At 43.2% G+C, this 15703-nt stretch overlaps 1 protein-coding gene across 1 annotated transcript in view; it reads left to right on the top strand.

The window, feature by feature from the left end:
• Nucleotides 1–15035, top strand: part of LOC137434074 (tudor and KH domain-containing protein) — a 127331-nt gene extending 112296 nt beyond the window's left edge. The window contains exon 13 of the mRNA XM_078785786.1: nt 14470–15035. Coding sequence (XP_078641912.1) covers nt 14470–14484 — 15 coding nt within the window. The 3' untranslated portion in view covers nt 14485–15035. The remainder of the gene's footprint in view (nt 1–14469) is intronic.
• Nucleotides 15036–15703: the final 668 nt, after the last annotated feature.

The following is a 15703-nucleotide window of genomic DNA, read 5'->3' as shown; positions in this document are numbered from 1 at the left end:
GACCTACAAAGCCCTCCATAACCTGGCCCCATCCTACCTGGCTGACCTCCTCTCCAGACACACTCCCACCCGCAACCTCCGCTCTGCTGGTACCAACCTCCTGACCCCCCCCCCCCCCCATCCGGATCAAATTCAGATCCTGGGGGGCAAGGCCTTCTCCATCGCTGCTCCCACCCTCTGGAACTCACTACCTCACACCATCAGAGACTCCTCCTCACTCACCACATTCAAAACATCATTCAAGACCCACCTGTTCAACACTGCATTCAACATTTAACCCACAGCATTTAACCCCTGACTATCTCTTCTCCTCCTTCCTTTTGCTTTGATTATTTACCTATTGATTTTTGTCTTTTTGCACTTGTTTTTTGTACTCTGTCAAAGCGTCTTTGGGCTTCTTGAAAAGCGCTATATAAAATTTATTATTATTATTATTATTATTATCTGAGCTACACCGATTCCTGAAGAATTATTTGTGTCAATAAGTGAGTCACATCTACAATCAATGTACCCCATTGAGACTCTATCGTGTTTATATTGTTCAGTTGGATAAGTAATGAATGGAGCTATTTGTTATATGGAGCTGTTTGTGGCTTGAGATATAGTGTTACGTTTATGGGTAAAATAGCCTGGTGTTGGCTTCGCGGTTAGGGTGCCGGCTTGGGATCCTAGGATCGTGGTTTCGAAACACGGTCGATCGCTAAATTAACACCAGGGGGGTTGACTCAGCCTGTCATCCTTCCGAGGTCGGCAAATTGAGTACCAGCTTGCTGGGATGAATGATCCCGGTGTGTACCCCGGTTTAGAATAGGTACACCATATCGTACACCATATTACTGTGCATCGTAAGAGGCGACTCGGGGTTGGCGCCATGAAGGGCATCCGGCCGTAAAAACATTGCCTCAAACAGGGAACCATGATTGTCATGGGACCCGCAAGGCTAACCCCCACTCTAGTGGGGAAAATGGCCTCAAAACGATCATTCATTCATTCATTCATATATGGGGAGTAGGGATGAAATACCTTAGTGAATTCAGGATTGTGTAAATTAGCATGGACCGTGTGACGCGAAGAAGCCCACCTCGATGTACATAAGCAGGGTAAACGTTCAGGTTAAGTGTTTGCACGTCACCACACGGAGGATGGTTTTTGTGTTGGTTAGATAGGGCGTAAGATGAATAATTCCCAGTATGTATTGCCTCTTGTGATTTTTCCCTTCTGTTTTATTTCAACAAAAAAACGCTGCCATTACGAATGACAATAACGGCCATGAAAAGCTCCAGTCACCACAACACCATCATGCCGACAGAGCCCCTTACATTTGCCAATCGGCAAGTAAGCCCCGCCGCCTGGACATTCTCGATGGGCGTCAAGAAGGCCGTGAGGCTCCGTCGTGGAGGATGATTGGTCGGGGAGATGGACTGATGTGATGGGGCACGAGGACTGGTCGCATGTGACGTCAGCGAGGGACAAAGGAGGGTGAGTCCCACCTCCATCTCTCTCTTTCTGAAGAAAAGGGCTTCGCGTGGCGAGCGGTCACATTTTTGGCTCTCCAACTGGCTGTGGCGGACAGTTGCAACATTGTCTCTCTCTCATTCTGGGCTTGGTCATGGCAGTCACATTGTTCTTTGGCTTGTGTGCACCTGTGGAAAAAGACTGAGAAAGAGCAGTTTGGGGCAGTCGGCATCGCGAGGAGAGCGAAAGAGTTGCCTCACGTTCGTGGCATCGTGGGGGGCGACTCTGTGCCATCTTGTGCGTTTCCCGCGCGGTGGTTCGAGGCGACCCCACCAAGTGCTTGTCGAGACCAGAGCTGAGTGCCATCTAAAAGGGGGGATTTTTGTTTTTATTTCCTTGTCTGTTTCGTGTGTGTGGAGACGTCTCAAATTAGGAATTATAGTTTGTTTTTTTACCTCGACATCTATTTTCCCATTTTATCGTCTCACAATTATTTCATTAAATTCATTATTTGTTGCAGTTTACTTTTGTGTCGTGTCCGTTTACTTGTTTGTGGGTTTGAGTTATAAAACCCTTTGTCAACCGTCCGTTCAGGTAAGGCTTGGGGCCTTTCCCGCACGCGAGAAAAGATAATCCCGGCAAGTTTTGAAATACGCCTCGGAGTTAACTGTTTGGCTATCTGTCCAAGTCTGGTCTTCATCGGCCATGGACTTGACAATATATATAGTGCCTTCAGAAAGTATTCACACCTTGAGTTTTTCATATTTTGTTGTTACAGCCTGAATTTAAAATGGATTAAATTGAGGTTGATTGACTTGATCAACACATATTACCCCACAACCTCAGTGGAATTTTGTTTTTAGAATTTTTATCCAAAATAATTAAAAATGAAATTTTTTTGTATACTGAATCGAGGCTCGTGAAAGAGCTAACATTTACTTCACAAACAAATCAACCAGACAAACAAAACACACAAAAAGAGAGAGCGGAAAACAAGATGGGGAGAGAAGGGGAAGCACACAAACAACATTTGAGAGCAGGGACATCGGGAGATGTGTGGGAGGGAGAGGGCTTGAGGGGAGGAGGCGTGGGAAGGGGGTGGGGGGTGGGAGAAGTATAAAACACAAGGACACCAAGGGCTTCCAGGAAAGAAGTTGGTATTTCAAAAAGGGGAATTGGGGTGAAATTAGCGGGGGTAGAAAAGATCAAGGTTTTGGATGGGGGAAGATAAGAGATGGTGGTGAACAGCTGTTTTAAAGACTTGGAGGGTGGAGTGGGATTGAAGAGAGTGAGGGAGTTTGTTCCAGAGGCGGGAGAAAAGAGGAGTGAAGGTGAGCAGAGAGTCTTGATTTTGGCAGTTTAACCAAAAGAGGGTTGCAGGCAGATCTTGTGCGACCTGTAGGAATATTTGCGGGACAGAGCCCAGAGAGAGCTGGGGGGGCAAGGCCAGAGAGGAGTCGGTAGAAGACGGAAAGACCACCAACCTGCCTTGGTGAGTGAGTGAGAGGCCCTTGGAGTTAGCTTCATCGCGGGAGATTCCAATGATTCTGAATGCTTTGGTTTCAACAGCGCGAAGGCGAGCTAGGTGTGAGGCAGGAGCACCAGCCCAGAGGGGAGAGCAGTATTCCATTGAGCTGCGGATGAAAGCCTTGTATGTGGTGAGGAGCTCAGGTGTGCCAAGGAAGGACTTCGCACGACGGAGGATGCCCAGTCGGCGACTGGCTTTGGAGGCCAGATTTGAAATGTGGTTTTTCCAGGAAAGATCATGGCAGATAGTGAGACCCAAAAGCTTGAGTGACAGAACTTCTTGGAGAGGATTATTCAGAAAGTGGATGGGAGGGTTGTCCAGTCGGTCTTTTCTTAGAGACATCGTAAGAGTGTGAGATTTGTCAAGATTGAAAGACATGTTCCACTTGTTTGCCCAGTCTGTGATTTTGTCAAGGTCTGCAGAGAGTGAGGAGGCTGCAGACTGCCGATCTGAGGGATGAAGAATGGAGCGACAGAGTTGAGTCGTCAGCAAAGAGATAGAGAGGATTTTCAAGAGAGTCAGAGAGATCATTGATGAAGACCAGAAAAAGCACAGGGCCCAGAACACTGCCTTGGGGAACTCCAGCCTGAACAGGAAGAGGAGATGAGAGAAACCCATTCAGGGCCACACGTTGACTACGACTAGAGAGGAAATACACAAAAATATCTAATTTACACCAGTATTGAAACCTCTGAGCTAATACTTCAAAGAAGCACCAATGGCAGCGATTACAGCTTCGAGTCTTCTTGGGTAAGTCTGTATCAGCTTTGCACATCTGTATTTGGAGAGTTTCTCCCATTCGTCCTTGCAGATTTGCTCAAGCTCTGTCAAATTGGATGGGTAGAGTTGATAAACAGCAATCTTCAAGTCATTGCACAGATTTTCAATGGGATTCATTCAAGTCTGGGTTTTGGCTGGGCCACTCAAGGACTTTCACGTTCTTGTTCTGAAGCCATTCCAGTGTCGCTGTGGCTGTAAGTTTGGGGTCATTGTCCTGTTGGAACGTAAGTCTTTGCCATAGTCTAAGGTCTTTTGCACACTCTAAAGCAGGTTCTCCTGAAGGATTTGCCTGCCTTTGGCTCCATTCATTCTTCCTTCTATCCTTACAAGTCTCCCAGTCCCTGCTGCTGAAAGGCATGCCCATAGCATGATGCTGCCACCACCATGCTTTTCAGAAGGGATGGTGTCAGATGGGTTATGAGATGTGCTTTGTTTTCGCCAGATGTCGGGCTTTGCATTTCGGCCAAAGAGTTCAATTCTCGTCTCTTCAAACCACAGAATCTTTTGCCTCATGCTACGAGTCCTTCACATGCCTTTTTGCAAACTCCAGGCTTGCTGTCATGTGCCTTTTTCTCAGGAGTGGCTTCTGTCTGGCCACTTTCCAATAAAGCCTAGATTTTTGAAGTGCTGCAGAGACTGTTCTCCTTTTGTTGTCCGGCAGGTTCTCCCATCTCAGCGAAGGAACTGGTCATAGGGTTCTTCTTGCCTGGTCGCCCCATTTGTTCGGATTGCCAGCTCCAGGAGGAGTCTGGGTAGTTCCATATTCCTTCATTTCCTAATGATGGAGCTCTCTGTACTCTTGGGAACTTTCAATACTCTAGAAATTGTTTTATACCCTTCCTCAGATCTATGCCTCCTCACAATTCTATCTCTGAGGTATATGGACAGTTCCTTGGACTGCATGGTAGAGTTTCTGCTGTGACATGTACTGTCAACTGTGGGACTTTTTATAGAAAGGTGTTTCTTTCTAAATCATTTCCAAGCAATAGAATTGGCCACATGTAGACTCCACTCAAATTGTAGCGGCATCTCAAGGATGATCAAAGGAAATTGGATGCACCTGAGCTCAATTTGGAGTGTGCAAAAGAAAATGTGAAAAAGGCGAGGGGTATGAATACTGTCTCAAGGCACTGTATATGTATACACACGCACACGTGCATACACATATACATACATACAGTCAGACCCTGCTATTCACGGTTGATAAAATGCGACACGTTTCTCTATTCGTGGAAAAGTGTCCCGCAAATTTGCGGGTTTTTTTCTATTCGCGGCCGTGTTGCGCGAAATCATGTTAACCCCCCCCCCCCCCCCCCCCATTCTCGGCTGTGTACCGCAAATTCGCGGTTTTTCAGGGGAGCAAAAAAAATTTCACGAGCCTTTAGCTTGACACATTTATAAAAAAAACCATCTTTCTCCAGCAATGCATAAAGCAGCTGGACATACGTACGCAAAAGAACATCTACGAACCGCGAGCATGACCTGCTTAAACATTCACTGCTGTGTGATTTGCGTTTTCTTTACTTTTGCGGCCGCAAATTTTAGCCGGTCTATAATCGGGATATTCGCGGGATGTTTCGCCAGCTACGAAAATAAGGCAAGCCTGCAAATTATAGAATGCAAACGCTTCATTAAATATATTATAATTTGCAATTTATGGTAAAGCATCATCAGATGTCTTGTACAATGAAAACGCTTCGGGGGATGTTCCATCGGCTACGAAAACAAGTCAACCCCGCGAATTATAGAATGCAAATGCTTCATTAAATCTATTGTTTAAATTAACAGATATGCTCAATATGGCATCATCCTATAACATCCCCCCACAAAAAATGTCCAGGGTATTCACCTGTCCCACAGGTACGCACAATGCTCGCATTACGACATATACAGACTGTTTCCTGGATCTCCATCATTCTTCTCGTCCCGTTGCTTTGGCCTGCTTTTTTAACTCACTCTGCTCATCGTTCAATCATGGCTCCCAAGAACAAGACCAGTGCCGGAGATGTGTCGACCAAAGATATTATAGCAGAGCAAGATGAGCCACTCGGCCGTGAATGGGAAGTATCGAATGGGCGTGCTCGGCCGCCATTTTAGTAAGCAACTGCGCAAGCAACGTTAGCTTAGTGCAGGGCATGACACAACATTAGACCCTATAGGCCTACCTACAATCATGGACGTCCAAAGGGGAGGTTGACCTCTCCCCATTTTCCCTTGTGGTGAAGCACGTAAAATAAAGATAGCAGGTCCTTTGGATCGACTTTTATGTGTTGCACACTCCACCTTAAAACGCGATTTTAATGCAAAATCTCACAAAATATATTGTGCAAATTCTTTCTTGTGCAGTCGTGGCCAAAAATATTGGTACCCTTGCACTTTTTTCAAATAATGCATCAAAATCAAATAATCCAGAAAATTGGTGAAATTTAAAAATATTTTGGTATCTACATAGTCATGTGAAAAAGTAAGTACACTCCAGGTAAAGTTTTGACTTTTTCAACATATTTCAAAATACAGCTATTTGATCTTCATTTCAACAATATTGATAGATAAAGGTGATATAATATAACAAATATCATGAAACATTTACATTTTGTAGTCCATTGTATAATTTAAATAAACATAAATGCAAATTTCAGACGTGGAAAAAGTAAGTACACCCTTGGCTCTAATAGGTGGTATTGCCCCCTTTGGCAGAAACAACCTCAAGTAGACGTTTCTTATAACTGTCTACCAGTCTCTGACATCGACTGGGAGAAATTTTTGCCCACTCCTCCATGCAGAATTATTTCAGCTGTGCGATGTTTGAGGGGTTTCTTGCATGCACAGGTCGTTTCAAATCCCCCCACAACATCTCGATGGGATTTAGTTCTGGGCTTTGACTTGGCCATTGCAGAACCCTCCATTTCTTTCTTTTCAGCCATTCCTTGGTGGATTTACTGGTATGTTTAGGGCCATTGTCATGTTGCAAGGTCCACCTTCGGTTGAGCTTCAACTTTCTGACAGATGGCCTCACATTATCCTCAAGCACCCTCTGGTACAATGAAGAATTCATAGTGGATTATATGATGGTGAGCTGCCCAGGCCCTGTTGCAGCAAAGCTGCCCCAAATCATAATATTTCCACCACCATGCTTTACAGTTGGTATCAGGTTCTTGTGGTCAAATGCTGTCTTTGGTTTTTTGCCAAACATGTCTTCTGGTACTGTGGCCAAATAGCTCTACCTTTGACTCATCTGTCCAGAGCACATTGTTCCAGAAGTGCTGATCTTTGCCTCGGTGTTCATTGGCAAACTTTAGTCTTGCCCTGATGTTCTTTCTGGACAGCAAAGGTTTCCTCCTGGCACACCTCCCATGTAGATCAAATTTGTGCAGCCTCTTTCTAATGGTAGACTCGTGCACTTTGACATCACCAGTGGCAAGAGCTACCTGTAGGTCCCGTGATGACATTCTGGGGTTCTTAGAGACTTCTTTCCGCATCTTGCGGTCTGCTCTCGGGCTGAACTTGCTGGGGCGGCCTGGCCTGAACAAGTTGGCAGTTGTTTGGAATCTTCTCCACTTGTAGATGATCTTCCGGACAGTCGAATGATTGATTTCAAATTATTTGGAGATCTTTTTAAATCCCTTCCCAGACTCGTAGGCATCTATAACCTTCTTTCTGAAGGCAGCAGAGAGCTCTTTTGATCTGGGCATGGTGAAGCCGCACGTTTCAGATTCTGGATTTCTCCTTATAACTATGGATCTGTTCAGTTACGAGCTTTAAGTTGAAGGTCAGAATGAACCTGGGTCATCTAAAACCGTTTCTCGTTATTTTGGATGTGCAGACACTTTTCATGTGCTTTATGTGCACTCCCTGACTGAAGTGGGCACATTTATAACCTGGGCTTTTTGCTTGTATGCTTGAAAATGTAGTCATGGATAGTGCAGGATGTCCACAAATTTCCATTCCAAATTCAAACCGTCATAAAAAACGAGCATTCTGAGTATTGCACTGCAATCCATGTCCCCTACCGGCAGTCTGTCGTCTGGAAAACTGTTAGGGAAATGGCCAAATTTCAAAGTGCCATAACTTTGTCCAAAATGATCGAAACGTCGTGAAGTTCGAACTTGATCTGTAACTTATCATGAGGAAACCATGTACCAGGTTTGAAATCATTAGCATTAAGAGTTTAGAAAAAAAGTCCGGAAAACTGTTCTTTGCGTGATGGACAGACGGAGGGGCGGAATGCAAACCTATAGTCCCCTCCGGTGTACACCGGTAGAGGACTCGTAATGAAATGGGATACAACGATGCGGTTTGCTGAATGTGAAAGAACATTTCTCTAAGTTTGTGTCAAGATTTTCCAAGATAGTCATTGCACCATCAGTACACTTCTAATGTCCAGCGAACGTGGTCGCTTCAGCATTGGACGGTCACACCAAATCAATTGAATATCGAAGAAATTACTCACTATGACTCCAGCATGGACCTTTAATGGGGACTGCACTTAAACGACTCATGAATGTGTTCAACATCCTCAGCACTTGTGCTCATCCTCGTCTTCTTCACCATCTTTGTCCTCTTCTTCTTTTTATTCGTCCCCTACCGGTGTACACTGGAGGGGACTATAGGTTTGCAGTCTGTCAGTCACGCAAAAAACAGCTTTCCGGACATTTTTTCTAAACTCTTAATGCTAATGATTTCAAACTTGTTACATGGTTTCCTCATGATAAGTTACAGATCAAGGTCGAACTTCACGACGTTTCGATCATTTTTGACAAAGTTATGGCACTTTGAACTTTGGTAATTTCCCCAACAGTTTTCTGGACTATAATTTGGAGTGCGGTAAGTCAAAGCTGTTAATATTCCTTGTTTTAACTCCACTTTACATTCTGTTTCCACGTTTAGTGAGAAATAGGGGTCTGTGCAACCATTCATAAACTTTATTTGGTGCAAATTGGATATTTTTTAGTCGAGTTACCTCAGACCGTGAGTTGGTAATTATATAATTCACACATAGTGCAATACGTGCAGGCTGCTCCACGGAGCGACCTTGCGGGCTTATTAGTCCCCTACCGGTGTACACCGGAGGGGACTGTAGGTTTGCACTCCGTCCCTCCGTCCCTCCATCTGTCAGTCTGTTCGTCCGTCATGCAAAGAACAGTTTTCTGGACTTTTTTTCTAAACTCTTAATGCTAATGGTTTCAAACTTGGCACATGGTTTCCTCATGATAAGTTACAGATCAAGTTCGAACTTCATGACATTTCGATCAATTTTGACAGTTATGGCACTTTTAACTTTGGTAATTTCCCCAACAGTTTTCTGGACGATAGACTACCGGTAGGGGACATGTATTGCAGCGCAATACTCAGAATGCTTGTTCTCTTTCGGCTTCTTTTTTTCGAATGTTGAGGTTGTTGAAGGGTGAATGTTGAGGTGCACAGCTATAGAAGTTTGCTCCCCAATCCTGTCTGCAGAATCTATGAATTAGATTTACTTATGTGACTGTTTCCCCACCAACTTTTGTACATGCAGCCAGAAAGTCAAGGCCCGATTGAGTTGGATACCAAGGTAGGTAGGTGGGTGAAGTGCAGTGGGATGTTGTTCAGATTTACTTTCACTTGTTTTCTTGCCCTGCTGTTCTGCAAGTGGAAGTCAGAGCAGACCGTTTTCTGAGAGCATTAAGACGTAGTCACCATTAGTGATTGTCGAGGTTCAGTGCTGCAACATCTTGGCTGAAAGTGTCTTTAACTTCCTCAAAAGTCTTGCTTGCATGCAGGGTTTGCAAGGTCATCAGCATCTTGGCAAATTTGCTGCCTGTATTCCGAAGGTCTGAGGGGTACACGTTCAGTAAGGGTGGTGCTCATACAGAACCTTGAGGAACTCCATTTTTAGGGTATTAGTCCTGCTTGTCGGTCCATTCAAGTGAATCCAAAAGTAGTGGTTGTATATTAAAACTTTGATTCATCCACTTGCTTCACTTGTGCCAATAATGCTTCGTCATAGAATTGATGTATTTCAGACTTTCCTCTGGGTACCCTAGTATCGTTAAACACATCCATAGTGTTTATGGATACACATGTCATTACAAATCATGCCCTTTACCAGAAATTTGTAGAAACACATTTTGACGGTTCATTTGCTGAGCCTTTGCCTTTATTGTACAGCGCTCCTTTCCTATGCCATCTCCAGGCGCTGCATGACGTCTTTGCCGAGCACCGAAGGAAGGTTTTCACACCGGTTGTTTGTTTTCTTGTTTGTTACCCTCGCCTGTGGAGAGGGTATTGCATTTGAGTCCGTTTCTTTTTGTTAGTCCGCACAAAATAAATATGATCTTCTCTGCAACCGTTGGTACAATTGACAGAAAATTTTCACCATAGATGCAACTCCACCTGCAGAAGTTTTAAATTTTAATTATGACGTCATACGTCACGTGGTATGGCCGCCATCTTGGAAAAACTGAAAAACTTTGTACCTCTATATCTCCGCAAGTGCTGCATAGAAAAAATTGAGACATGGCTCATTGTAAAGAACTCTCCATGGGGAATAAAATATGTTCATGATGTCATAGGTGCCTCCATCATGACGTCATAATTCGACAAGTACAAAACTTCATCGATCAAGATGAAATTTATTGAGCGTCATCTTGTGATAAATTGGTGGAGAAAAAAATATATAATGATGCCATCGTTCACGTGGTTCGGCCGCCATCTTGGAAAAACCGAAAAAATTGAAACATGGCTCATTGTAAAGAACTTCCATGTGGAATAACATATGTTAATGATGATGTCATTGGTGCCTCCATTATGACGTCATAATTCGCCAAGTACAAAACTTCACCCGATCAAGATGAAATTTCTTGAGCATCATCGAGGGATAAATTGGTTGCGAAGAAAAAAAACCAAAGAAAAAAACGACGACGTTATCGGTCACGTGGTTCGGCCGCTATATTTGTTTTAAAACAAAAGCCTTAAAAAAACAAGACTTAGAAAACACGTCCTGGCGAGGGTTTGCAATCTCTGATTGCTCTTTCTTGTTTTCTTGTTTCTTTTCTTGTTTGTCCGGACGATATCTCAGCCATCCTTTGAGCGAGGAAGCTGAAATTTCGGCACAATCGTGAGCAATTGCTTTGGCAAAAACGATATTTTTTGTTTTTTTTATTAATTAATTAATTGATTAGTTATTTAATTATTATCGATTAATTAAGTAATAATAATTCATTTATTTTGTATAGCGCTTTTCAAGAAGCCCAAAGGCGCTTAAAACACATACCTATTTATTTCCTTTGGGCATTATCTCGGGTACCTTTTGAGCTTGGACTGTTTCAGATTATTTGGACACAACAATGACCTGATATTTGGACACAACAATGACCAAGTGATTTGGCTGTAAAGGCAAATTTTGATTTATTGATTAATCAATGAATGAATTATTTAATTATTCAATTAATGACTTCATTAATTACTTTTTTTTTAAGTTTCATATTCGGATGAAACGGTGGTGGTTTAGATATTCTATTAGCCAGTTGATAAATTATTTAATTATTTTATGATTATTATTTATTTATTTTCATTTTTAATCATTTATTTATTTCCTTTCTCATCTGGGCAATATCTCAGGCACCTTTTGAGCGAGGAAGCTAATATTTGGACACGATAGTGACCAAGTGATGTGGCCATAAGGCATATTTTTTATTTGATTCATCAATTAATCGATTATTTATTTATTGATTAATAAATTGATTATTTTTTTTTTCAATTCATGACTTTAATTAATTTTTAAAAAGTTACAGCTTCGGATGAAGCACTGGTGGTTTAGTTATGCTATTAGCCAATTGATTAAGAAAATATTTTATGATCATTGTTTATTGATTTTAATTATGCAACAATTAATCAATCAATTATTGTATACCTCTCCCTCCCAATACAGTCTCTGAGCTGCACGGCGGTATTGCCAGGCACCTACGGCACCCCGCAATGCCGTGCTGGAGGATATTAATTTATTTGGCATGTGAGTGGTGTACTTTGAATGTCGCTGTACTTGTTTTCTGCTCTATTTTTAGTTGTGATTTTATTGGTTGGCTTGCGTTCTTTGTGTCAAATTTTGTTGCAAATAACACATTGACCTTGCTTCATATTGAGGCAATATAGATCCTGCTGTTGACAGAGAAGCACTAGATGTGAGTGAAGCCTGTTCCTCATTGCTTTTCTGATTTGATGATGCATTTCCCATTTTCCCATCCTTCTGTTTTTGGCGAGGTTGACACTTTTTTTCAATAAGTACCTGCTCCTGCAAGTTATGTGCCATTTTGGGGGTCTTGTCATGCAACCAGTTGTCCGATTTAGCTGTTGTCTGTAACCCTTCAGCTGTTGTCACATCTTCCTTCCATTGTGTTTGTAACATTGGCAGGCTCTCTGGAGTAACGTTCAACATCGTATTTGTATCTTTTCCTTGGCATATGATACACAGGGAGCGATTGATTTGCTCCAACTTTCTCTTGGCACCACGTTCGCTATCATGTTTGAGATATACGCTCCCGCGTCATAGAAGACTGTCCATTTTAGATTTGAAAAACAAGCAAAAAGTATTTTAGAATGACCAAGATTGTCATTTTCAGGTAAATGGGATGGTGGCCACCTTCGATTTACAGCTTTTGCTTGCGATAACTATAATAATGTTGTGTTGACATGAGAGTATGGGTTAGAATAAATGTATGGTTATAATGTTATCTGATGGTTTCATGTCTTATCTACTGAAATCAGAGTAAAATGGTGATTCTTTTAAATTTTATTTTTTTCTGATAAATCCAATAGCGGCCATATTGGATTTATGTTTCTGGGCTTTGTGCAAAAAAATTGCAAGGGTTATGTAGTGAAACTGTTTTGACTAACTCGATGGTGCATTGAATTGGCTGACTACAGCTTCAAGATCACATATCGCCTGGGGCGGGAGAATTTAGCTGCGGACGCATTGTCCAGGCCCGGGGTGTGTGCGGGCCTCACCACCAGTGAGGATCTGCGTGAACTTCATGAATCGCTATGCCACCCAGGAGTGACACAATTGGTGCATTTCGAGCATAGCCGAAACTTGCCCTACTCCGTGGAGGATGTTCGTTGTTTGCGCAGAGCTGAAACCGCGCTTCCACAAACCTGAAATGGGGACTTTGATTCAAGCTAGCCGGCTGTGGGAGAGATTAGCCATGGACTTTCAAAGGGCCTTTGCCAGCGTCCGGCTCTTATCGTTATCTTCTTACAATCAGACGAGTACTCCCGATTCCCGTTCGCATTTCCGTGTCACGACATGTCCTCCGAGTCGGTTCTTCGCTGCTTGAGGCTCCTGTTTGCGATGTTCGGTTATCCTGCTTTCATCCATACTGACAGGGGTGCAGTTTTCATGTCTCAGGACGTACGAACATTTCTATTGCAGCGGAATATTGCTTCTAGCTGCACCACTCCATATCGTCCACAAGCGAATAGACAAATTGAGCGATTGAATGGCATCATATGGAGGGCCATTACCCTCGGGCTCAAGACCCGGGTGTTGGGGATGGACAAGTGGACTTTGGTGTTGCCGGGGGCTCTACATGCGATTCGGTCCTTACTGTGCACTGCTACAAATGAAATTCCTCACGATCGTCTATTTCACTATCTGCGTCGTACAGGTAGTGGACAGTCATTGCCCGCTTGGATCTCCACACCTGGACCGGCATATCTCAAACGAGCCATGCGTCCGAGCAAATACGAACCGCTCATTGACAAGGTCCAGATCCTTCATGCTAATCCAGATTTCGCTCATGTCAAAATGCCGGACGGCCATGAAACCACTGTCGGTGCGTCATCTCGCCCCTTGCGGGGAATCTGATGAGACTGGGTCCAGTACAGGGGTTCCGTTGGTCGGATCTCCGTCTCCTCATCGGTCGCCCGACCTGACCGGGACTGTTGTACCGACTCAGACGCCAGAGTTGATTAGCACTCCGATTGGGGAAGATTCGGGTACATCAGCTGACAGCTCAGATGTGTATGGAACCCGCACGGGGAGAAAAAGTCGTCGACCGGAGCGCTTTGGTTGGTCGTAACTCCTTGATAGGTGTTCTATGTTCTTTTGCATTCTATATAACTGTTTGCTGATTAGTGCGATGTGTATACAGTTAAAATGGCTTGCTTGCAAAGTTTTTGTAATCTGGGAGGAATGTAGTGAAACGTAGGCATCCAAGTTATAACCCAGGTGTAGTAACATCTCTTGCCCACTGAAGTGCTCTCATAAATATCCGTTCGCTGCTTGCGAGAGGCAGACCTGTGACCATTACATGCTTACTTAGGATGGTGAGGAAATCGTATTTGCATGAGGCTTGCTTAATTGTACACGAAATGTATACTCCTGGTGCCTTTCGGTGTACTTGAATGATGGTTGTCATGTATTCTTTCTAGATGCTGTTTGAGATTGATTCAGATTAAACTCGGAACGAGAAAGAGGTTGAGACTGATTTTACAACAGGTTATACCTGCCTAATTTGTTATTATGGTCCTATATAAGGCACCCACATGGTCAAAGGAAAAATAGCACGCCGTGCCGGGTGTACTTATGTTGGCCCCCTGGGTAGTTAGTCATAAATGCACTTCCTGTCGACCTTACATGTTGCACAGTTTTAAAAGTATTGCTAACTCATAATCCCAAAGTTGTTCTGAGGTTGTCCTAACCCAGCGGTGTTTGTTTTCTGTTCCTTCAGATGCCTCTATCCTGAGCTGTACTTTGGATAGCAGAGTGTGGGATTAAGGATAAGCAGTGTTAGAGAGCAAATGATGAACTTCCTGGCACTCTTGTCATGTACTGAACACATTGAGAAGTACAACAATATTGGGGCATCTGCTTGCGTTTCTGCTGTTCTGCAGTAACAGGTCACACATTACATAAAATAAAACACACACGAACACCTGAGGTGAGTGATACAATCCATACTGATATGTTATTGTTATACAGCTGTTTTTGTGTCATGCCAAGCTTTGGATTGTCAGGTAACTTGAACAACACAATAGAAAACGACAAAGCTTCCTCATGTTACTTTTATTCTTTTTGAGCACATGTATAATTGATACTGGAAGTTTGAACGGTTATTATTGAGCATATTTCTGTCAATTTGCCCAACATGTCATGTAATGTTATGTTCATTTTGTTTCTGCTCTGTTTTCAATGTTATGAACGAGAAAAAAAGTGTACTTTTATCCTATGATAAAAGGGAAAACATTTTCTAAACATTACAAATTTTTGTTAAAATAAAGATTGATTTGTTGAAAATTTGTGTACGTGTCAAGATCTTCCTAAAGCGAAATAAAAGTGAATAGGTCCGAGTGGGACAGACATTCATCTCCCCATGGAGGGGGATTTGAGGGCGGTTGTAGATGTGGTTCATTATGTGATAAAATTGATTTTCAGTTTGATTTTTATGAATAATTACAGGCCCTTGGGGACTGAAAGGCCTCAAAACATGATAAACGTTCCATTATTTTTTTTAATGAGTGAAAGGACCCACCCTTTAGAATCTAAAGGATCGTATGAGGATCGTATGTGGTCTTAAGCCCAACACCCAACACCAACCCAACACCCAACACCCAACACAACACAACACAACAAGGTGTTGGTAGCCCAACACCAGGGTAGGTCTTAAGTGTGTGAAAGTTTAAATTGTTGAAAGGGTCTTAAAAGCACTAAAAAGGGTTGTTGTCGTTTCGTATGCAGCCTGTGGCTGCATTTCTCTGGAAGCGTGTTTGTGCCGTTGATGTAGTGCCCCAATTACCAGTGAGCTGGTACTCAATTTGCCGACCTTGGAAGGATGGACAGGCTGAGTCAACCCCCCTGGCGTTTATTGAACAATCGACCAGGAATCAAACTCGGGATTCTAGGATCCCAAGCCAGCACCCTAACCGTTAAGCCACACCAGGCTTACTAAAAATGGTACCAAGGGT

Source organism: Myxine glutinosa, chromosome 10 (assembly GCF_964187855.1).
Source record: "Myxine glutinosa chromosome 10, kmMyxGlut1.1, whole genome shotgun sequence".
Lineage (NCBI taxonomy): Eukaryota > Metazoa > Chordata > Myxini > Myxiniformes > Myxinidae > Myxine > Myxine glutinosa.
The sequence above is the reverse complement of the archived record's forward strand: the minus strand, read 5'-3'. Positions and strand labels throughout refer to the sequence as shown.